Source organism: Sardina pilchardus, chromosome 7, assembly GCF_963854185.1.
Source record: "Sardina pilchardus chromosome 7, fSarPil1.1, whole genome shotgun sequence".
In the NCBI taxonomy this organism is placed as follows: domain Eukaryota; kingdom Metazoa; phylum Chordata; class Actinopteri; order Clupeiformes; family Clupeidae; genus Sardina; species Sardina pilchardus.
The window spans coordinates 8,163,606-8,188,813 of NC_085000.1; the positions used below are offsets into that span (position 1 = coordinate 8,163,606).

General features: G+C 40.5%; 1 protein-coding gene across 2 annotated transcripts in view; it reads right to left on the reverse strand.

Moving 5' to 3' along the window:
• pax7b (paired box 7b) overlaps positions 1-11,979 on the reverse strand; it is a 54,578-nt gene extending 42,599 nt beyond the window's left edge. Inside the window, exons 1-4 of one of the 2 annotated variants that reach the window (XM_062540572.1) lie at positions 11,795-11,979; positions 10,630-10,865; positions 10,088-10,217; positions 9,783-9,911 (exon numbers count right to left, since the gene is read on the reverse strand). In XM_062540572.1, coding sequence (XP_062396556.1) covers positions 9,783-9,911; positions 10,088-10,217; positions 10,630-10,865; positions 11,795-11,879 — 580 coding nt within the window. In that variant the 5' untranslated portion in view covers positions 11,880-11,979. Of the gene's footprint in view, positions 1-9,782; positions 9,912-10,072; positions 10,218-10,629; positions 10,866-11,794 lie in introns of both variants that reach the window. The other variant, XM_062540571.1, reaches the window with a different exon arrangement.
• Between the last annotated feature and the right edge of the window lie 13,229 nt (positions 11,980-25,208).

Consider the following 25,208-nt stretch of genomic DNA (forward strand, 5'->3'; position numbering starts at 1 on the left):
CACTGTCCAATCTTAATGCAAGGCCCTGATTGAATCTGATGCAGCACAAACAAAATTTACTCTTAAAAGTCACTTTGCACTTTTGGTGGGACACTAAATTAGCTGTTGGGGCCGGGTGGTGGTACCAATGGGAGGGAGGGTAGGGAATTAGGACTGGAACTGCAGTTGGTCAAACAGGTTTAGTAGAAAACACCACCGTAACAAAGACTGCATTAGGTTTTGGCTGATGGTGGTGGTGGTGTGTGTGTGCATGTGTGTGTGCATGTGTGTGTGTGTGGAGGGATCTATCCTTGGAACAGACGAGGAAATTGGCATTTTGTGTTTAGAAACCAACAGATTGATCATTTTGCTCTAGGTTTTCTTGTTTTGTTGTGTTTTGTATGGTTTGATTTAGTTTGGTTTTGTTTGAAGTGGCCTCATTCTCTCTAATAGCTGTCTTGGGGTGTAATCTCTCTTTAATCTGGCTCTCTCTTTTCTCCTTCTCCAGCTCTTTGTCCTCTCTTCTCCTCGTCTCTTCTCTCCTCTCCTCTCCTCTCCTCTCCTCTCCTCTCACACGCACTGGTCCACCGCATTGCTTTGGTTAACTCCCTGGCTGTGGCTATCTAATAGTAACACCTGCCAGGGACGTCATGCATGCCAGACGTCTCGGGCTTGGCCTGTCCAGGGTCACCTCTGCTTGGACACTCCTGCCATTGAGAGGACTTAAGGGAGGAGACCTAGAGGTCACGAATCACAGGTCCTATTATTCCACTGGTGGCTTCAGAGATACAAGGAGAGGGTTCTTTGTTTTGGGGGGCTAATTTTCACATTTGTTGTGTTATTTCAATTGAGAGACTAAAGGAAACATTTTTCCATGTGCGTCAAAGACATCATTCCATGCCTATACCTCACTTTTAAGATGTGTCTGGGGAATAAGATGGGGAAAGACATTATAAATTATCTATGTTACGGTGAAAATACAGAAACAGAAACAAATCTCAGCACTTCATAAAAGTCTGGCTATGAAACAAACCCCTGAGGTAAAAGTTCTAGAACTTTCCGCCATAGTCCCAACAGCAGTGTGACAAAAAAAAAAGGCCAACCTCCAAGTCAATCACTCGGAAAATACTCCATTCCAGCCATTTTGAGGAGGGTGGACCTTTGCTTCTTTGACTGCGATTACCATATTTCTCTTGCAGTTCTGACACCTGCTGCCAAGTGTGGGCGTGTGGAACACAGGACTTTACTTCAAACGCACTATAGACCCCGAGCTGCAGTATTGACTGAGGCTCAACACACGCCCAGATTGGACCCCTCCCACCGCAGATGTACATTAATGCAAAAAAATACAGATCCGCACAACAGAAAAGGAGGGAGAAAAAAGGCCCTCTCCCTTTTAACATGCTGTTGTCTGGCTTGATCGTGTCAGTTTGAGGGAGCCCATTGAAAGGTATTCATGCATCTGCCTTTAGGGTACAAAGGCTGCTAGTTTATAAACTGTCTCCCCACTTGCCTAAAGGCTTTAGTTCCTATTATCTCCACACTCTTAATAAACTTTTGGAGGAGTTCATCAACTGGTCTGAATGGCTTATGTAGCCAGGCCAAAGACACAAAATAACAGACGGTTCTCTCTATACCCCCTTTCCTTTTCTATTCAATTGACTGTTAAAAGGGAGAGTGGGCTGTCAAACATCAGAATGATTTTAGGTCAGCTACAAAGACATTCCTTATGGGGAACAATGAGCATTTAAAAGAAAAAGTAAAGAACTGTTGACTTTTCAATTAATTTCTTAAAAAGTAGTAGTAGATCCATTACATTCAGACAGGTTAAAGAAATAGGCTAAATGCCACTTTGCCACTACACGTCATGTTGCATATAAACTCACTATGTAGTACTGCAAGGCACCATATCGACTAATTGTAATTAAATGTAATATTATAACATTTAGCTGTAGTGAAGAGTGTGGAGATACTGATGGGCATCCTGTTTCTTATCTCTCTGTTCTCTGTACCACAATGGACTGTTCGTGATAGCCTGCAAAAGTAATCCAACTGCCCCTATCTAGAAACATTTCATTTCTGAACCAAGAGGCCATTGATAAAAATTGATTCATGACAATATAAAATATGTTACATGCGCTTATCAAAAATTTGATTATTTCATATCTGTTAATCACACACCAACTCTGAAGGAAAAGTCAAACAGAATTGACAAGGAAAATATAATGTTCAGTTGAATAGGTTTGTACACAGGCCTTTTACATGTTGGGACTCTTTTTTCTGTCCAAATCTGAGCCTAATACTTCTGATGAATATAGCCAATCTTCATTTGATTTTCCTAAATAATCTGAGTGTTTGTCCAGGAAGTAACAGGAAGTACTTAGGTAACAGTTGTGATGGCGATTAATGGAATGAGGCAAACTGCATGGTACCGAAAATTATATCGTTATTATAACAGGAAATGCTTTGCTGTTTCACTACCGCCCGCCAACTCGTCATGGTACGTATCATGCTCGGTAGGCCTGTAATATGCCCAACAACAAATATATCATCCGGTGCAACTGTAAACGAACTGATAGGCCCAAGTAATAGGGGGAACATTAGGTCAGGCCATGTGTTAGAAAGGTAAGCATACCTGTTCCGAAAATGTGTTTATTGCATGCTTACCACAAATGCTCCGTAATCCTGCGCTTTAAACTGATAGGGTTGAGCCCTCATCACCAGATGTAGCCTACAGGTTGCGTTCTGTTGTGTTTCTAGCTAACTAAAGACTACGACATCTAGCACCCACAGCGCCAATCAGTGACACGTGGCCTAGTTTAGTTCACTCTAAAAAATTGGGCAAATTCACCAAATTACTCTATTGTTGGAGGCCATCTCTGTGGAAATGACAAATGTGCAAGGCTGCTCGCTGTCGGCTGAGTATGAGCTGGTTTAGCCTACTTTGGTATGGCGTGATTATAATGTAAGGTTTGCAAAAAAAAACGTGAGAGTTTGTTATGGGCCAGTTATTAGAAAACGTGGGATGAAAGGGTTTAGATACCTTTTCTACCTTGGGCCGTCTCCTCGGGCTTCCGGGATGAATTACATGGAAGTGCAAAATGAGTTGGATTTACTGAAGGTATCTAGACCCCGGGAGCCCCCGTCAAATCCCCCCACACAGCGGTGACTAATAAACCAGTCATGCATAAAATATCAAGTTAGCCGGATAGAGAGGAAGTAAAAAGAGACCGCTACACTTTAAATTGCCCCTATGTGCAATGGGCAGTGTGCTTATGCAGAATCAACCAAAGTTGTCAAGTGCCAACTGATAAGTTTAAACTCGCGTATTAGTCTTTTATATAATGATGCTGAAAGGATGTCTGTCAAATCACATATCATATGCCTTTTTTAAATGCTGCTAGATGTTATATGTTGTTAGATCAGTGGATATGACGTTTCACCTTTACCTAGCCTACTCTACGCCCATGCGTAATACCTGAGCTAAAATCAAGGTATGACAAATGGCAGTGCACCATGGTCTCAAACGTATGAACCTCATTTTGCAGATTTTTCCTTTGCCAAATGATTCCCTTTTGTTGGCCAATCACTTTCCCATTGGGTTTCCAGACAAGATTCTTGGCATTTGTCGGCAAAATGAAAGCGGGATTAAGGAATGGCCACTGAACACGCCATGGCAAAGAAGTGGCCCGCTATTCTTCCATTCAGTGCAGCCAGTTTAGTTCCTCCCCTTTAAGTATTTGTTTTCCCAAAGAACTCATTGATGCAATTAGAAAACGACAATAAAGGAACAAAAAAATCAACAAATAGTCTCATTTGCCTAGGTCCACACACAGTGGCCCGAACAATAAACAAATCTGAAAACAATAGTTTAGGCCTATATGTTTGTGTTCAGTGACGCTAAAACCAAATTCTGGCCAGGCCGTGGAAAGTAAGAACGTAGACGCCCTGCCACTAACCAGATGGCAACTGTCTTTGGAATGGATAAGGCTCAGATGCGTCCTAGACTGAAAAAATATCATATTGTGAATCGTAGATATATTTTCTGAATTCACCGGCATATATTCAAGACAAAAATATTTATTATCGAAACGACATGAAGACATCGATGCTCTCACTTAAAACAGACATCCAAGGCTTTGGCCGGGGTCATGAAAAGTTCCGCTAGCTTCCAGTTTTATGGGGCAACATGCTACACTGAAGTAATGGTATGTCCCATCATCAAAAACACTTTTGTGACACAAGATAGGAAGCCCCGAGGCCAGCGGTTTTATTGGAGCCAGCAGGAGTTTTCCCTTGTTGTTTGTTCGTTTTGTTCTTCACCCCCCCTTCACACCCCCCCCCCCCCCCCCAACACAAACACACACACACACACACACACACACACACACACACACGCACACACACACACACACACTCACGTCTATGTCGTTTAAGTGATGAATGACACCTAAGTCTGTGTGTCAGAAATAACACTTCTTATCATATTTGTTATGTCTTTATTTCTGTCCAAAAGTGTGGTAATCAAACTGTTTTACAGCGCAGGATTTGATAGCCTAGGCTACTATTTCTTTCATAAGTAAGGAGGGGGGTCCCTTCAAAGGTATTGAGTGGGAAAGGATTATGTACTTGGTTTTATATGTGAAGAAAAAAATGCTCGTGTCTTCCACTATAGACTTTTGAATTGTGCTAAGTACTCAGAAAAGGGAGATTGTCCCTTTAAAAGCCCACCAGAGATCCAAAAACCATTCGCGTTAGTAATATGGGCACCGAGATAGGGCTTGTCCCACATGGCAAGAAATGCTTTAATTAATAGACAGGCAGGCTTGAAAGCAGCACTGGCAGTCTGTAATATGATGAACTCCTATTGTGGTGGTGTCACCACAAATGTTTCAGATAAGCAAAAGCAGCCAAGGATCAAAGACTATAAGCCTCTCAATTTCCTCTAGCCGCTTCTACTTCTTCGCACCTACTTTCTATTTTTTTCCCCTTCTTTTTCCCCTCTCACTTAAAAAAATCTGAAACACCCAACAAAATCCCTTCCATGACAACTAAAGGGTGCTCTTTAGGTTAACAGGTCACCCGAGCCCTTGGATGTAGCCTAATTGCACATTAATATTTCACCCGGTCCAGGGGGCTTAAGGCCTATACACACGTTCTCGAATGGTGACTTATAGCTCAATAAGTTAGCAGTTCTTCATAGAGGCGCTATCATGTTATCACCTTGATGTCTGTCCATTGAACTAAAGCCAGTAGCTCCATGCTGTCAGTTACAAAAGGGCATGTAAAAACTCAGATTTAGAAATGGCATGTTATATAATTAGTGTTAAAACAATAGCCTATAATAGGGCCTACTGGTATAGCCTAGTTTAGTCAGGTTAAATCAGTAGGGTTTTTTACTCTAAAAAAAAAAACAGCTGCTGAAAATGAAGGTGATGCTACTTGAAGTGGAGAATTGAAGAGAAATGGTTGGGAGAAAATCCTCTGCATCCTGTTTGAAAATGCGGCTGTTCAGTTCATGGGCAAATTATTTAATGGCATAACTCTTCACTTAAATTCTTAAAGTTGCGTAGCCTGGCAAAGCCGTTTAAATTCTAAATTATGGTCATTTGTTGCTGGTTGGACTAATTTGATTTGTTCCACGAATTACGTCACATGGTTTATCAGGATTTGGTTTTAATGGACTTCGTCGCGCAAACGGTTTTATTCTGGAGGAGAATTCTCTACAAGAGTATTTCTTCATGTGACGGTAAAATTTAACGGTGTAAGTGGTACAATACTGTAATGCTACATTTGCTGCAGTTGGTGTTAAATTGAACAGGTCCTGCGAAATAATTAGAGGCTGTCAAAAATAATTTAGTTCACAGGATCTTTTCAGCCTTACAACAAACTTGTAGGTCTGTGGAAATACATCCACAGAGTATTTGGAACGCCATAATAAACAACAATTCAGAAACAGAGGCAGGCTACTGTTATAGCTATTTATTTCTATTTATGTGTAATATTTATTTGTTTGTTTTTCTTTTTATATGTTCTTTAAAACCTCCCAATGTAAATTCCGATGAAATTTGGAGAGGCAGCGAGGGGGAAAGGGGAGGTTAATCCGAGTTTAATACACTGATGCACAGCGCAGGACCGCGGCTGTGATGATTGTGTTATCTCCTCCCAACATTTGGGTCTCCCTCAATTTCAACCCAGCCAAATAGCTGCGAGAAAGTGCAGATGGAGTGACTCTCGATGCCCGAGGAAAAAATGTTATTAATAGCTAAATAACTTCTCCATACTTTCGCTAAATCTCTCTCTCTCTCACACCATTCCAGATGAATTTGTTTGAAGTGGTCTCCCGACTCATCCCATCGTCCCTTTTTCTTTCAACGAAGCTTATTGGAGACTCCTAAACACAATTTCATATTCCACAAATATGAGTAGGCCTAGCTGAACACAGGCCAAAACACACTCTGCTGTACTCCCCTACTTGAACATGTAGCCATATGCACTGCGATCAGTTGGCATTTTAATGAAATATAATAGGGCTTATTTGGGGTATTATATTTTCTGTTTATTATTATTTGACCCGAAAGCCACATGGTTATTGTTGCTTTATAGGATCCGTGCCCTTTGGACGAGATGGCACGCACGGTCTTGACCTCAACATGTCTCCTTTGCTCCTGTTCTCAGAACAGGCGTCTGACTAAAACAGAGAGACCCTCCAGTAATCCAGTGGTTTGCGTTGACGTGAAACGCACCTGACTTGATCACAGTTGCACATTTGACACCGCTGTTCTTTGAGATTGATATTAATGTTTTAATGCTAGTCTGGCATTTTATTGGATAAGCACCTGTCATTTCATTTGCTATCATTGTATGAATTTGCTGTTATCACTTTAGCATCTGTCGTTCATGTCGGCATCAGGGTGCGATATTCATCTTGACGGATCATTTTGAACCGTGGACATGCACTGATTTGTGAAATGGTTTTCTAACCGCTTTTGCATATCAGGTTACCTGTCTAAGTTGTATGCATGCATGTAGGTCTGTTGCCTTTCATTTCTGTATATGACTGGCATTAAGGCTGTTGGGAAGTGAGGAGATGGAGCCGATTGTTTATATTTGTGTAGGCCTATCTTGAGCAATGGGTGTTGAAAGAACTGACATGCTGTAAAAAAACTGGCATGCTATGATAATTAACACATGCTAACAGGACAACTAAATATTGCCATGTCTGGTTTCGCCATCTTGAGCCCCATTTCTTTAAAGCACCATAAAATCTGAATGAACACCAGTTGTTATTCTGTGAGGCTCAGACACGGCACCTAAGCGCTCTTTCCTCCTCAAATCCACCCCCATGTATTGTAATAAACAGCTGGCAATTTGCATGCAGATAAATTATAGGCTACCCCTTAACTTAAAGTGATTGGTGTTATTTTATTTTTTTTCATCTTGCTTTGCTGGTTAGGGTTTCCTATCGACTAATGCCATCCAAAAATAAAACAAAAATAAAATAAAAACAAAATAAAATAAATAAATAAGACGAAATCTTAACAACTGTAAAAGAAAAGCTAAAATCTCATAAATTCTTGCCCTGGGCTAGTCAGAGTGAGCCATTTAGAGATGAAAGTGAAAAGAAATAAAAGGCTCAATTTAATCTGCTTTAAAGCCCTTCAACATAACGTTTGTGCTTGAAACTCAGAGAGTGAGGGCTGATTGGGGATAAATACATTTCTTACCATGCCTGCGAGCTATTACACCCTTCCCCAACACAGTCGCTCATTCAAAAGACACCGTTTCCATTACTAGCTCTAATAAGTCTTAACATTATTAAATGCCAGCTGGATGAGCGAGTGAAACACGCGCAAAGACGAATCTTTTAAGACTTAAATATAAGAAGACGTGCTGTGGCCTCGTTTGATCGTGTCACCAAACATGTGGACAGACGTTTGATGATACGTTTATAAGACAATAGTGATGCAGAAACGTTGGTGCACTGCATTCAACAGAAATAATAGAATACAATAATAATAATAATAATAATAATAATAACAATAATAACAATAATAACAACGTACATGAAGTATGTGCATGCATCACACTCGTCCGTTGCACCCTGTCATGGAAGCTTTGAAAATGATCTAGAACCCAGGCTAAAATTTTCTAATCACGGATTGTCACTCTCTATATCCATAATCCAAGAGCCCCAGCTCCTGCTGTCCCCAGGATTGTGCCGATTGTTGGCGCTGGCCCTGATCTCAAGTGGCTGTCAATTCGAGGTGGGTGAGGGACGTCATATTTACGCATTATATCAAACCGCGTTAAGTACAGCACCAAGTCATGACCAATTATAAATGCAGCTCCAGTGCATGTTGAAAATATGTTCAGGTGTGCAGAATATTTTGCATTATTATTATCTGCGTCAATCATATGCATTGGCTATACGTTTGGGTGAAATGTGTCTGTGAGTTATGTGGGCGAAATTTAAAAATGCACAAAGCATAATAATTTAGGAAATGGCATGAAAATATTCCTCATAAAACACACAAAACTCACACGCAGGCTCGCACGCACACATTCACTCACACAGACACACACACACACACACACACACTTGGGGAAAATACGACAGTTGAAGCAAACAATAGTGCGATTCCAAAATGAGCAGTAGGCATTTCCAAATAAGAATGAAACATTTTGCACCCTCCAATTCTCATTCTATTCCAACAGACGATTCTATAATATTACAAAACTATCTAACAGCAGGGCGTATTGAATAATTCATCTCCCTTTAGTTCCCTTCTTGGCCTTTTGTCCGAAGTTTTTTTTCTCTCTTTCTTTACGGGTTTCTGAATGTGAAAGGACAGCCCCATTCCTTTTCGCTGCCCTGCTTTTTAGGTTCTGCCTTTGTACCTCCGAACCTTTGCTATAAAAGCCTTCAATGGTGTAGAAGGTCTTTTGGACTGAAGTTCATCTTCAAGTTTAGAGAAAACCTGTCTCAATTGAGAGAAATGCATTTTTCTTTTCTGATTTTATTTTTTAGACCTTTGCATTTAATAGGTCAAATACACAGACTATTGCATAGTAGGCCTAATCTATAATTTGCTCTATCCTTTGGTAAATGCCACACGGATTATATAGCCAATACAATTTAACTAAGGATGATGCACAATCGGAACCGTCACTGATGTAAGGCTATCAAGTCATTAAAAAGTCGACAAATCGTTAAAAAAAAGTCTACTTTGATGGTGGACTGCAAAATTATAATCCATCCGGTATTGACGTCTCTACGGGAGGTTGTAACCTACCATGGTAACACACCACTCCAGCAAAGTCCAGCGTTTTCTTTTTTCTTCGCTGACCACTGACTGTGTTCTCAATGGCTGCTCGTTCACCATTGCGCACCACTGTGAGCTCATGTGCTGATAATTGATATTGATTGTCACATCGGTCATCTGTCAGTTGCTGTTTCAAGGGACCATTTACACCACTCCAGAGGAATCTGGTGTGCAGATGAATTTACCCTCAAATACCTCCCGTCAGGAGCAATATAAATAATTAAGTATATCAGTCGGATGGCTTCCAGCTAAGTAGCATTGAAATCTCGCAGCTATTTGCAAAAGACATCTCCCATTACGCATGACCTGTGATACACACTGCGTTGTAAATAAGATTGCCTGTCACTGAATTTTGTGTTGACATCAAATTTTAAATAAGCTTTACATTGGGATCTCTTCGGTAAAAAAAACAACAACATTGTGCAAAATAGCAAGTGCACATGTCATGTGTAAAGTATTTTAAATCCATGTATTTACCTTTATCACCAAGTATGCCGTCGATGCTATGTTTAGTTTTCTTCTCTCCTCCATCATCTTTTTTATCGCAGTCATCTTCATCATCCTTCTTTCCAAACCGAGCCCTCAGAACACGACTAATGGAGCTCACTAACAATTAAATGATTGAATTATTATTATTGTTGTTATTATTAGGCTATTTTATTATTATTATTATTGTTGTTGTTGTTATTATTATTATTATTATTGCCAAAATGAAAGCGGCATGTCTTTTCGTTGATGTAAAACAAAATAAAAGGAGTATTGCTTACCAGATGAGGCCTCACCTGAAGGTACAGTGCTTCGGTCACACACCCCGTCCTTCAGCAATTTATCTCGGATTTCCCAGCTGAACATTCCTGGGTTTTCGCGCTTGTACTCCTCGATTCTTTTCTCCACGTCAGGCGTTGCTACCTGCTTTTGTGTTGAATTTGTCGCCCAACGAAACGATTTGATTTGGGAGACGGGAGAGCAGAGAGGACACAAGAAAAGGCAAAAGAAAACGAAAACACATTTTATTTCAAATGAACAAAATGTCGCTGTCTTTTCGGCCTGCGTTTAAATTCCTCTTCTCGAACTATCACACAGGCTATTGTAGATAGGGCTAGTGAAGGCTACATCCACTGCACCCACGAACTTTCAATACAAGTTTAGGAGGATTTGTGTTTGCTGCTAGTGAAATCAGTTTATGACATGAAGCCTCTATGCAACAGCTATCCTTCCCAGATAATACAAAATTGATTAAATTATAACCCCAATTCAAGATATAAAACATAAGCATATTAATAGTTCAGCCGATTTAACCCCAGAAGAGTAGCACACAACTCACCCTGGGTTTACTCCCTCCTATTGCACCAGGACGGATGGAACCGGTTTCCTGATACCGGCAGAGAATTTTGGATACACAACCGTGGGAAACTCGAAGCTGTCGGGATATCACGCAGGGTCGAATGCCGTGGTGGGCCATCTCCACTATCTTGTGTCGGATATGATTTGGCAGTGGCCTTCCATTGATGAAAACACCGCCGAGTTGATTCACCCGACCTTGACCCAGAGGGGTTGACACTATATGGCAAGAAAATGGGACCGTATAGATATGAGCAACTCGTAAATCATTTTGTATAAATAAACTGAATATTGCTTCATAAAATTCCTCATAAAATTAAATAATAAATTGCATTGTGGTTGGCTATACGCTTACTCTTTGCTGTAAATTCAGAGAGACAAGCGGAGAAGATATTTGTTTAGTCATTTTTGTGTAAAATGTAAGTGAATGCAGTGTAGGCCTGAACTAAATATGCCTGTTATTTGTTTGTATTTCTGTCGTCTAACTCGTCGTGGAACACAATTATCCAAAAATACAATAGTCCGTCTTGCTAGGATTTTCCCATAATTTGTAATTAAACAGACAACACTTGAATGGCCTATCGGGAATTCAAGGGGCACCAACGATAGCTGCATCATCCCGATTCACTATTCACAGTCATGATGTACAAATATTGATGTAATCCTTTGATACGTCGCTTTGCAATGTATTTTACATTCATTTGTAGCACCAGGCCACTTCAGCAAATCCTGGATATGGGGTAACTGGTCAGCATCGTGTTTGGTCTTTTATTGAGACCACTTGAGCACGAACCGCGTTTGTGCGAATAGGCCCTGCTGCCAATATGAGGATGAATATTTTTCACCATATTCTTCTTGTGTTTTCCTCACACATTAACTTGTTTTACTTTTTTTCTGTTCCATAAACAGGCCGTTTCACATTTTCTCCACTTGTAAATGCTCGATTAAAAACATACAAACACTGGGTTAGGTTGTTTGGTTTAGTTTAAAAATGTAAAATAAATAGCCTACTATTTATTTGTTTAGTGAAACATTTATCCCGACAAATATGTTTTGGTTATGAATAATATAGCCATAGGTTCCAAACTATTTTCAAAGTTTCCATTGCTTCTGACAGCCATGTACCCATTTGAAGGCGCTGCACATACCTTCCAAAGGAAATCCAGTACGGGGGTAGTTTTGTCCAGGCGCCGGTCGCATCATTCGGGGTACAGTGCCCGGCAGAGATGACATTCTTCTGAAGAATTAACTAAAACAAGGCTGATGCTCAAATGGTGAACACGAGTCCAGACTTGTTGATGAAAATGTCTTTGGAGAGGAAAAAATATGCGAACTCCTTTGGTCAAAAAAGAAAAAAGAAAAAGAGACATCCAGCCCGATGGGTTTACAAGTTGTGAACCTCATGCAACGCTGGAAAACACAGCTATGTCTCCCGCGACTCGGAGAGGGGCATGGGCACCATAAGACAACCGCGAACAAGGTGCAGCGTGCGTTCACGGAGGGAGGGGGTGTTCCTGACACTCTCAAGTGGACAAAGGTTACTTAATTCTTTGCAGTGTTTTGCTAAAAGGTCTGGTAGTTTTTGATGACAAAGTCCGCTTGGAGGTTGAGAGTAGTTTAAGTGGATAACTTTAACGCGCGGTGTAGGAGGGGTTGTCGCGCGCGCCGATAGGCTCTCGCAGCCTTCTTTTATTCATGAGGAGGGAAAGAGGCTCTGCCAAGTTTTTTTCGGCCAATGGTAAAAAAACGACGAGCGACGCAAATACACTTCATATTTTCATTCACTGCACACCACCTCTACTCAGTATAAAATAAACAAAAACGTTTGATTGATTAAAAGGACCACATGGTGAGTGCATCAGCACGTAGAAAAAACGAATTACGGGTTTTATTAGCCTAAGTGAGCATATAACTTAAACTAGGCTCATCTGAGAGAGGTTGAAGCCGTGATGAATGATATAGAATATGTCTAAATGTAGACTATGCATTGGTTCATGCCTATAAGCCTGCGCAATCGGGCACTTTCTTTTTTCGTCCTCTATACCCTAATGCTCAAGTGAAACATATTCGCCCCTCGAAATTTTCAGAAAGTCAGTTGGTTATAACAGATTGTTTCTAATGTTATATGTTGTGAATGTATTGGTGTATTGGAACATAAGATCACATTCTCAATCAGTGAATAGCTTAGCCTACTTGTGTCATATTCATAAAACTGTGCATCTACAGAAACTGTTAAATGGAATCCTCTTTTATGAGAATATTTATTTCTATCGAATGTCGTCTGACCTTTGTGAAATCCAACCTATGTAGGCTAATGTCATATTTTGTGTAGTTCGCACAGTTATTATCTGGAAATTAAACCCCTTCTGCCTTTGCACAGAAAATAACTGTATAACTGTATAACACGTTAATGTCTTTGCAAATAGCCTGCTTACCTTGATATTGTTGTTAGGCTTCTGGTGTTTTGAACATTGAGCAGGCCTAGGAAAACGAACAGGAATAATGTTGGCCATTTGAGGAACTGTTTTCACAGCGAATATTTTAGAGCACAGAGAAAGTAATACGGGTGGCAAATGAATTAAAAGCGTGTAAAAAATACCATTCATAACCTAAATAATTGGCCCACGCAGGTGTTGGCTCTGGCACCTTTGAGGGTCAGGTTCAGGTTTTCTGTCTCGACTTACAAATGGTAGAAATGATGTTTAGAATGTGCGACCACTACCAGCTCGTTTGCCTTTGGGAGCACGATTCTGTGTTAACACACCCAGACCTAACAAGGTTTCCGACTCGTCGTAACCTTAAAGTATTCTTATTCCAAAAGTAACAATGTGTAGCCTACCAACACACATTTAAAAGGGTAGAAATGTCAATGACCTCCTCTTAGCGCGCTTTGTAAAAATAATAATGTGAAATGGCCAAAGCATTGGATGGGAATTACCATGAAATAAATCGTTGAATAAAAGCAATTTCACAAGTAATTTTTCCAACAATTAGAGTGTGGTGGGGTGAAATTTCGATTTCACATTTAGATGCGCTGGTCGGGAGGTCCTGTTTCCCCGCTGCCTTAATAGTTTATAGTAGCCTAGGTGAAGGGCTTTACCATACCAGTGGTCTGCGCCACAGACACAGATCTGAGACGTCTGTAAACATTTGTGTTACATTTTCTACTCACCTTAAGATGATTGAATTAAGGTCGAGAAGAAGTGCAGCCAAGGGATTTTTTATTTATTTATTAATTTATTTATTTATGTAGGCTATTGTTTTTGCTTTTTAATCATGTTTTAGCTATAATTAATTTCAGACTATATCAAACTAAAGTAGCTGAAGTTACATGTTGACAGGTTTTTAATATCCCACATCATGTGTAGTCCATGTCTTATAAGTGATGGAATACAGAATAATTTGCCTCTAACCTGTTACAATGACTATAAACCATTTCTTAATCAAGAGTGTATGGTTGCGGGAAAAGGCCAACGTTGTTTTTGAGATGTATGTATTTTATCTGTCACCAGCCCCCCCAAAAATACGTAAAACAAAATAGGTGGAGAGAAATGGTCAATGCATGGTTCCTCTGTCACAAGCGCCCCGTAGAGGGCGACAAAGTACCAGAAAGTGCTGCTTCCTCCATGGGCTCCACTGGTCTATCTAAGGAGGCTGTCACAATAAATCGCTGTTACTGTGTCCCATGGATTCTGGACCCCAAACACAACTACAGTTGTGGCCTAATGTATACTCCAAATACATTTCCTCTAAGAACCTGAAGTAGCCTTTGTCATACATGTTATACTTGTTATCACTATTTGGTCTGTATTGTCGATACTTCCTTGTCTTCTTATAGCTTATATTTAGCTTAGGTCTACCTCTTTGACAAACAAGCCCAGTTTTCTAACACTAACCCCTGCGCTCATGAAGTTCCTTTCTTCTACTGCATGGGAACATGTGGCACAGCATACTCTCCTTCCTGGTGTTAACTGTCTGAAAGAAGTCATAGGTTTTCAGCTGAGACCATCAAACTATACTGTCAGTAAAATAACAAATTATAGTGGCACGCAGAAGTGTTTATGGAGTATCTAAAATCCTTACTGCTAAGTCCATCCTACTGTTGAAGGAACCTAATTTAGATTCATGTACACAAATATATTCAAACCCAGGCTTTGAAACAAAATCTGGAAAATAATTTCCATAATTAAGTTGGGATTGCTCATTTACAAATGAAAATCCTGCCATTGTTGACAAAATGCTGAAGCGGAAGGGATTAGGAATTGCTGTGATGGAGACTACACAGCAGATACTCGTTGATCCAAAGTGCCAGAACACTGTTGTGCTTTAACCATTCGGGAGCTGACAAGGTCAAGGAAGCATAGATATTGTGCATTCATATTTTAAAAACATTGGATCCTTTTAGAAATTTCAACCTGAATTTCCTTCGATGTTGTAGTATACATGGAAGACAAAAGTGAAGGGAACAGATAGACTCTGTAACTGTGCTGTATTTGAATACTAAATCATGTAGCAGAGTATATCATTAGCATTTTGTTGAAAAACAAATGATTAGTAGCTTATAGATTAGTAGTCAATCCAACCATCAGAGGACCTAATGTACTGTATGTTGTATTACGTTTGAACTTTGCCATTTCCATCTGCGGATGCCTGATGTATTACCTATTTGTGGGGAATTGCTTGTAGAGATTATGGTCTCCTGCTGACAATGGGTTCATGTTACCAAGAAAATGGAAATGATGCAATGCATTTTGAATAGGACTATTGTTTTCCACTGACGTTTCTGTAAAGAATGCATCAACCTTTGCCAGTTTAGTGTCTTCTCATTTACAGTGTGCTACAGGCCCTAGAGGATAGATGGCTTGCACTGTATACAGAGCTAGCTAGAACATCACTCACTCACACAGGAACAATCTCAGGTTGGGACTTTGAGGCTCTCCTTCGCCCTCGGCCTGCAGAACAGGGACAGGCACTGCCTGAGCTCAACCTAGCGAGTCTACTCGATAGCGATACAGTAGGCTGCCAACTGCCAGCTTAGCTTAGCGGACCACAGACAATGCCTCAGTGGCTCTCATTCGGTCTTCGGTCTCTGGCGGAGGGGCGGTTTGGGGGTGGGGGGTCTGCTGGAACACCACTAAAGGCTGCGGACACAGCCGGCTTCTGGCTCAGGAGGTAGCATCTCTCTCTCTCTCTCTCTCTCTCTCTCTCTCTCTCTCTCTCTCTCTCTCTGTCTCTCTGTCTCTCTCTCTCTCTCTCTCTCTCTCTTTCGTTCTCTCTCAGGAGAGAGGGAAGACAGAAGGAGCAGGTGCATAAAATCCCACAAAGCCCGATGTCTGGGGTGGGGTTCCCCGTGACATGTTTAGCGTTGGGCAGAGGCACACGGCGGCAGCTGGAAACGGTTAGGGATGTTAAATCACTGTGTGGGTAATGACACCTTGTCACCATCTATCACCAGAGCAAGAGGAAAGAATGTCAGTGATGTAGACCTGTAGTGTTGAGTCTCTCTCTCTCTCTCTCTCTCTCTCTCTCTCTCTCTCTCTCTTCGTGTTTGTGTTTCCCCTGTCTTATTGAGTCTACAGACAAGTTAACCACTGTTCAGTAATTGCCCACGTTAACAACACTCTGAAGAAATGCTCAGACTGATGGAAGGAGAGTGTGGTAAAAAAAATATTCTTGGTGGGGAAAAAAAGGATGTACACACTTTTGTACTCTCCTATTTTGGAATATGTTTTTATTGGCTTTTTTAATGAATCATTTTATACTAATGCATAATGCTATCTTGCACTTGCTATGAGCACAATGACCTCTTCCTCCATTGTGCTCACTCCAGGAGAGTGTGATCCTGTTCTCACATGTCGCAAGGGTTCCCATAAGTTTCCTGTCAGTTGGGCATGAGGATAATATTTTACCATAAAACATATAGTTTATATATGTGCAATATGTATTATGTTATTTATTTTAATAACTATTTTTCCTTTACATGGCATAGTGGAGGCGATTTACAGTTATTCTGTTTTAGCTATTGTTCCACCAAGTAGTACGCTTCTGTACAGAATGGAACGATATGACATTACCTGACATTTTCACTGCTAACAGTACCCTTACTTGGTAGTCAGGCCAAAGGTGCGATGACAACGAAACAGCTACACAAAAAAGAAAACATCCAGCAGCTCACTTTTCTTCTCTGCTAGGCATGTGGCTGTGCATTTTCCAACAAAAGACTGCAGATGGAGAAGAAAAGATGCACAAATCATGTGTTTATTACACAAACTACAATGCTATTGTTCGAGATAACAAATCAACTTACAGAATGGTATGTAAAGTAAAGGTCATCAGTCAGTCTCCATGTGGACCATGCCAGTCCGTTCAGACACAGATGTTACCTGGCTGGACTATGTTTGAACCCTCATAACACACCTAGTGCATCAGATAACAGGGTCTATATGTTTGGATACAGAAACTGTATACCATCACCCTGGCAGCAGTTTCAGGGTTGTCTTGTGCTGCATTGTTGAGATAAGAATTGTCTGATGTGTAGCTGAGATGCCATGTGACCTGACTGCTCTCTTGGATACTGCTCCTGCATTCAATATGAGAAACTCCAACGTGCTCTCACTGTGCTTTGAGCTTTGATGTTTAATGTTTTATTTTTCTCACTACCAGTTTGGCCAGACAACAGAGTGGAGGACCCATGAGAGAGATCATGAGAGGGACGCTCGGTGATGTTTGGAAACACGGCAGCTGCTAAATGTACGTATTAGGATCGGCCACCCAGAATATTTGATGCCTACACTGTAGAGCATTTCTTGTTCAGCTTCTATTTGACCATGGTGTTACATGTTAAAGCAACACAATATAGTTACCTTGAATATCGGCCTCAAATACACACTATACGCTGACTTACAATACAGACAATGTATCTCAAGAATGAGTCTCGATGCTCGATACTCGATATTGCCGATGCTTGAGCTGAACACCTGCAATGCACTACAGTATGCATTGTTGTCGCAGGTAGGAGCATGACCCGTTTTTCGGCTTTAGACAAATTGGGTAACTAGGGCTGCACAGTTAGTAGATTTAAAATGGAAATGGTTAAGGCTGTAATTAATCGTGCAGCGTATAACTCTGTCCCAATGGTTAATCTGGTCATATCTATGATCTTTATATTCATGTTGTGCTGTATTCCTTGTGTGCCAGACATTGAAGCTCACCTAACAGGAGCGCTGTACTTTTCATGCTCACCAATCAGAAGAGGCCCACTTTAAAGGTGCAGTCAGCGGGTGCACAGGGAGTCACATTTGTTTATGTCCATGGTTATATTTAAATGTATGACACTTTTTTCAAAACAAAGTATATTATATTTTAACCAACGACCAAATGAAACAGTTCAGGGACCAGTATTCCGAGAGAAATTCCACACGGGGTTTCGTTTTCGTTTAGGGGGCACAGGCTGCCCCGACTTTGTTTATTTCCAGTTTTCTGAGCCTGTGCTGCCTACTGTTTTCACAGAGTACTCACAGAATGGGCAGCCAGCAGTCATGAGGAGATGATAGCTGAACGTGACAATTTTTTTTATAGGCATTCAATTGTGTATAATTACTGACTGCACCTTTGAAGCGAAATTTGGAACATTGAACGTGAAGCTGGACTTTCAAAAATTGCTATATCGGTTAGTAAAATTATATATTATGCAGCTCTTTTGAGAACTTAAATGGCTTAAATTTTTTATCTTAAATGGGTACCCGTTTGTGAAAAGACAGTCAGATGTAAGGGCCAAACAGTAAGATGTAGGAGTTGACACCTATTCTGTGGTGATCAATTTGTGCATCTTGCTCGATAAAAAACTGGAATACATTGCTGTTGACAGTAGCATTAACAATGCACAATACTGGGTGATTGCCTTAATTGTTCGCAGGGTACTCAAACATTGAGCGATAGCCGCAAAACGTCTCATCACATTCTCAATTTGCTGTTGTTGCTCCCCACTTAATTTTGACGTGTGTGTGTGTGTGTGTGTGTGTGTGTGTGTGTGTGTGTGTGTGTGTGTGTGTGTGTGTGTGTGTGTGTGTGTGTGTGTGTGTGTGTGTGTGTGTGTGTGTGTGTGTGTGTGTGTGTGTGTGTGTGTGTGAGAGACAGAGAGAGAGATTTAACTTAATTAGGACTCTTTTGTTGGGCCGCAACAATGAATTGATTAATCAATTAATTTTCAAATATTAGATTAACTGGTTTGAGTAATTCTGAGGGTAGCAAAATCTCGGATTCCAGCCTTCTACAGGTGGATATTGTAAGGTTTATTTACGGCACTATAGCTGAAAATAGGCGTATCTTTAGCGTGTAGACAAAACAAGCCTTTTGAGGACGTCATCTTGGCCTTTGGGAAACATTGATTGACATTTTTTCAACTTAAAAAAAAAAAAAAAAAACATTTGATAGACCAATCAACTAATAACTTTATCAAGAAAATTCACAACTCATTAATCAATTCTGAAATATTATTCACTCATGTTGTATTTAAAAAACCCATCACTAAAATGCCCCAGTGCCTTGGATTCCATCACTCATTTTGTGACGGTACAAATTGGCCTCCTCACACCCAGTAACCTCTTGAAACGTCTGCATATGTCGAGCATGTGACGAGCCTTCTCGGGCCATGTGGAGGAGCATGCCATTCAAAAACAGCTAAAGAACACATCCCCATCACCCCTGCTTGGAGTTCCTGTGTCTGGTCCTTTCACGCCGGACCCTCTCTGGCAGACGGCCTCCCTTTCATCTGCGTCCATCTCTGGCCTCTCCTCCTTGGCAGAGTTATGGGGGGGACGTGTGAGCGTGAGGAGGTCGGGGCCTGAGGGAGCGCTCCTGCTGTGAGGCCTGACCCCTCCGCACCGTCTGCTCCAGCCAGAGGACAGCCAGAGGGAACAGGCCCCAGCTCAGACCTCTCTCCCTCTCTCTCTCTCTCTCTCTCTCTCTCTCTTCCTCCCCCTCTCTCTCTCTCTATCCCTCTCCCTCTCTCTCTCTCTATCCCTCTTTCTCTTGTCCTCTCTTTTCTCTCTCTCTCATCTTCTCTCCCGCTCTCTCTCTCTCGCTCTCTCTCCCCCTCTTTCTCTTGTCCTCTTTTTCCTCTCACTTGTCCTCTCTCCCACTCTCGCTCTGTGTCTCTGTCTACCTCTCTCCCTCTCACCCCGTCTCTCCCTGCCTCTCCCTCCCTCTCTCTCTCTCCCCTCTCTCTCTCTCCATCTCACTCTGTTTTCAGATGCTGTGCCTGAGCCATGAGCCAAGCCATATAATACTTGAATTTATATATATATATATACACATACACACAGTTCTGGAAAGAATTAAGAGACCACTGCACATTTTTCTGATGTCATCCGGTTGCTGAGTGACATTTGAATAAGTTGTCTGTCAAAATTAAGAGACCATTGCATCATTCAGATGTCACCCAGCAACCGTTGGATGATATCAGAAATTGTCTTATTTTTTCCAGAGTATGTATATAACGGCTTTGTACATTTCTGATCACTTCAGGCACAGACGTTGTGCTTGCTTTTCCCATATCCAGACTTCTTGGGTCATCGGTTACCCTTTACCCGTAGCTTCTGTGCAGCTCCTGCATGGATTTTGGCTGTCATGCTCAGTATGCTGTTTGATGACTGTAAAAAGACAGTGCCTAAATCAAAGCAGGTCATGGAGAGGGGAGAGCTTGTCCTGACTGTGGAGCCCAGAGCTGGTCTACACTCACTGGACATCTGCAGTGCACGCTCCAGGGAGTGCAGTATGCACTGTGTGTATTTGGTCAGATGAAACCGCTTTCCGACACAAAACGGCTTCTTCTCAAGCAATAGTTTGCTGGTGTATAGCAGGTATTTCTTCTTCACACCATGCAACTCAACTTCACTTTGTCTGTTTAATGTTGCACGTCTCTTAAGGATTTACATTGAAAGCAACAGTCAAAAATGTCAAACTAAATGTTTCATAGAGAAAGGTGGGAGGTTAGGGGGACTATTGATGCTCTACAGGTAAAGTGAAGGTCCTAAAATGACTTGGTTATAATGTATACACAAATGTATAGTAGAGCATAGATAATTTTTTCAAAGCAGAATTTTCAAACCAATGATGAAAGAAGAAATCAGCAGACAACAATCTAGATGAATCTAGGCATCAACAGTTCTGCAACTTTCTCTCTATTTAACATAAAGGCACTTTTCATGTCAGTTCGAGTCAGTGTCTGCTCATTTTGATGACCACATAGTCATTTGCTCCTGGAACAGCCACTGACCTTGCCACCGTTCTTAAGCAATGTTATGGCCAAACATCAATTTGACAGTTTTCAAACGGATAGTATTAATGAAATTACTTCTCTAGTCTAAATGTTTTGAGAGAAGAATTTTCTCCAGGTTGTCTTGGTTGCTCTGTGCCTGCTGTCACCCCCCCCCCCACACACACACACACACACACACACACACACACACACACACATACCCACATACCCCAACAAGACCTTTTTTCAGTTGATCAGCATGTGATATACTGGTTGTTTTTTGCTTTAATCAGTTAGTGCAGCCTTTCTTTGAAAATGTCAGAGAGAAAGGACTCTGTTGAATGTAGATGAAAGTTGCAGACCCAATTTTGCATGCTGTCCCGATTGGTTTCACTAAATCAATCTGTAGGACTGGTCCATGAAGAGTAGATCATTTGATGCCCTCGATGGCCTCCCTCTGCTCCAGCCTCTACCCTTCTGGATTTGCGTTGCTTTTTTTTTTTTTTATCAGATGGCATTAAAAGGTGGAAAGCTTTGATCCCCCTCATGTTCCCCCTTTACAGTACACAGCTAAAAATCTGCCATTTCTCATGTCAGTCCTTGGGTCCAGGTTCCTGTAGCTCCAGTTGATGTTTTGGCTCGGTTGATGTGTTTTGTCAGTCGATTACACTGGGTGCCCAGTGACCCTGCCCAGACGACATGCATGCCATTGAGAAAAGTTGGTGTACATTTTCATCAAGGTCTCAAAATCACATGAATGTTCCTCGATTGACAAATATTTGAGTTTTGGATCAGTTAGTGGTCACCAAAATATAGTTTTCAAACTATACTACTGGCCAGTACTGCTTAAAAGTTACCCTGTCAAGTATATCGAATATGTCTACTGGTTCAAAGTTGTGCTTATTTTTCTCTTTTAGTAGGCTAGAGAATGACAATCTGTAATCATACTGAAGGCCCAGGTGCAAGGCAGCAGTATCATTTTCATTATCTTTAGGTCAAACAGGGAGTTTTGGAGAATTCAAAACTAACACCTTCTATTAGATAAGATCAGTTGAGCAAAACTGACCACAGACTTTCCTTAGCTGTCAGTCACATTCAGCGAGCAGAACGGTTTCAGTAAAATAGTGAAACAACAATATTTGGTCAAATGAAGATCGTACTGAAATCTCATTCAGTTTGATTGTCCCCGTATTAGTGACGGAAATCATCGGAACATGGGTGTGATGGATTTGCCTAATATTGCAATCACCACAACTGTCCACAGCAATCTGTGATATTAGATGGATGTTTGACACAGAAATGGTAGATGAATGATTGCACTTTCTGACTGTGTATGAAATTAGAATTTACAACATCAATAGTAGCAAAGACTACACTCTTCATGAATCTAATGTTGATGTTTTCATCGGCATTCGGACATGATTGGTGTATCCATTCACAAATTTGTATGTGGCCATAACAGGCCTCAACCATAATCACTTAAGTTCTGCTAGTGTTCCTGTTACTGGTATTATATTTGACCTTGTATTTGTTTCACGGACTAAATGCACAATGAGTGTATTTGCAGTGTTAACTTTTTTTTAACACTGCAAATAGTATTATTTCTAATTTGGTTGGGTGATATTTAAATGCCACTTTACATCCCAAAATGCATGTCAACCAATCCATGTATTTTAAGTAAAAAAGATAAGCATTGAATATTTTGTTTTGAAACTAATATTTTCTATTTAGCTGCATGCAAAGTAAAAAGGCACAAAGTGCAGGGGAATAATAAAATAGTCTGATGATGAACATAGCTGATTTCGTACAGTGTGATATTTCTCTGAAAGCGCTGGTGTTGTATCAGGTCATGCAAGCATCCCTAAGTTGTTTTTTCACAGGCGATTATGTCACAGGCCATGGGACCTTCATAAGGGGGCTGAGGCACCTCCAGAGATCAATGTCCGCATTTTGTTGATCAAGCAATGCAGATCGACCATGTAAGATGCATTTCATTTGCTGCACAGTTCTCTGAAGTGTCCATTCATGCGGAGATGGTTTCACAAAAAACACTTGGCGTGATTATGACGCTGTTAAGTTGAATAACAACATAAGCAGTCTTTATTTGGCACAATGTTCATATTATAGGCCGACCGATATTGTTGACTGCTCTGACGATGATCATCAGCAGCAGTCTGGTCATCTTTCGAAGAAACGTCAACAGGGCGATGCACCAGCAGACTGCTGAACTAATCACAGCAAAAGCAAAAATAATGTGAATAAAAGCGTTTGCAGTTTAGAGAATTGTTTTAGAGAAAGTTTAGAGAAAGTTACATTTTGAATGTAAAACTAATACTGGCATGTCGGTGTCCAGGTGTCAGTAGAGCATAGTTTCTGGAGAGGTCTAATTTTTGTTTGATTGTTTGTTTGTTTTTCTGAAAGCCTAATCATAAGAAACACATGTACATGCATGAAAAATAGAAAAATGTAGCTACACATTCAGTATTAAATTCAAAATATTAATTTATGAACATGTTTCATAGTTTTGCTGTTCTTTGGATAGAGCTAATTTTCCCACACAAGCATCATCCCACTGTTGCCTCTAATGTGCTGGATCGAGCCAGCAGGGAGATTTTTATACCAGTCATGTACAGTGACCTTCATATTTGAACACATGCTAAAGTTGACTAAAAAGAGGAATATAAAATCATCTTTTGGAAATTGATCTTAATGCCTTAAATAAAAAATGAGGAAATATCCAACCTTTAAGGACACACCAATGGTCTTTGTGAACGAATATTGTATTGTAAATAAATGAATGTTTTTCCTTAGAATGTAAGTATTGGAACCCCCATGTTAAATTTCCATAGAGGCAGGCAGATTTTTATTTTTAAAGGCCAGTTATTTCATGGATCCTTGGATACATGCATCCTGATAAATGTTCCCTCGGCCTTTGGAATTAAGATAACCCCACATCATCACATGCCCTTCACCATGCATAGAGATTGACATGTTTTTTTTTTGTTGTTTTTTTTTCAGTTAACCAACACACAGTTAAGCTAAAAAAATGTTTTCAAAAAAACATGCCAATCTGGTGATGGGTATGTGGAGATGTGGGGCCATTTTAGTCATACTTTCCTAAAGATGAATCTACAGTATATTCCTCTTTTTAGTCAACTTTAGCTTGTGTTCAAATACTTATGAAGGTCACTATATGTCTGCATTCGATTATTCATCTTTAGTTCTTGATGTTTTATTAAAACAAAAAAATGTTGTGGGATGGATCGATGAATTTTAAGTCCAAGACAAATAAGTAATATGATTTGTACCCTATTGTACTCTGGGTGGTACATCTGTCTGGTTTGTTCACTTATGATATGTGGCGGTGATGGTAACAAAATCAAAACCCCCCGAGCGTACCACCTGGTGGTGGTGGGTAGGTACGACCAGTTTTTGTGATTTCTTTGAAATGTGTTTCAAAACAAATGGTAGCCTATTTTGTATTTTTTTTTTATCTCATGTGCCTCATGAAAATGTTTTTTCTACTTTTTTTATAACAATACTGGCATTGCTGTATTTTTACATAAAAATACTTTCCATACATGATGTCAAACATGCATCTGCATGTGCCTTTGGGTGAGTGAAATGAGTTTTTCCATGCTTATTTAGCACACATGGCGAGTGAAGGATTGGTGTTTCTCATCTCTGATTCAGTGTAAAGGTCAATTTACAGTTAAAGCCTACCTTAACACTGACAAGATATGTGTTTGTGTTAAGCATCAGAAGGCAATGCTCTCAAAGTATGTTTTAGTGTCTTGAGTAGTGAAAAGCTGTAAGATATGGACTTGCTGCTTGCTAAATGTTTGCTATTTGTATCATAAAACCATTTAAATGTATTTTTCCTCCTCTGTTATAAAGTATGTCATATTAGATATTGTGATAAATAAGTGGTAGCCTAAGCTTCTCATAACTGATGGCAGTCTTGAATGGCAAAAGTCTGGATATTTGAGAGAGAGTTGATTTGAAGTGAGCTTGCTGTTTGGCCGTACATGCTCCTTGGAGTAGTCAGCCAAATGGACATAAGAAGAAATGCCATTGATTAATCACAGATGAGATGACACAACTACAAACTGAAGCCGTGAGAGAGCCGCAGGTGACTGCCATCCATCCCAGACGGAAATGTTACTGCTTACAGCAGTCTCGTCTTTGTCTCCCAGATATAGATCAGCTTTTGTTTAAAGATAGCTGAATTAACCTCTCCTAGACCTCCATTAGGAGAAGGAATAATAAAGTAGCCTACCTTAAGTATTTTTAAGACCTTAGCT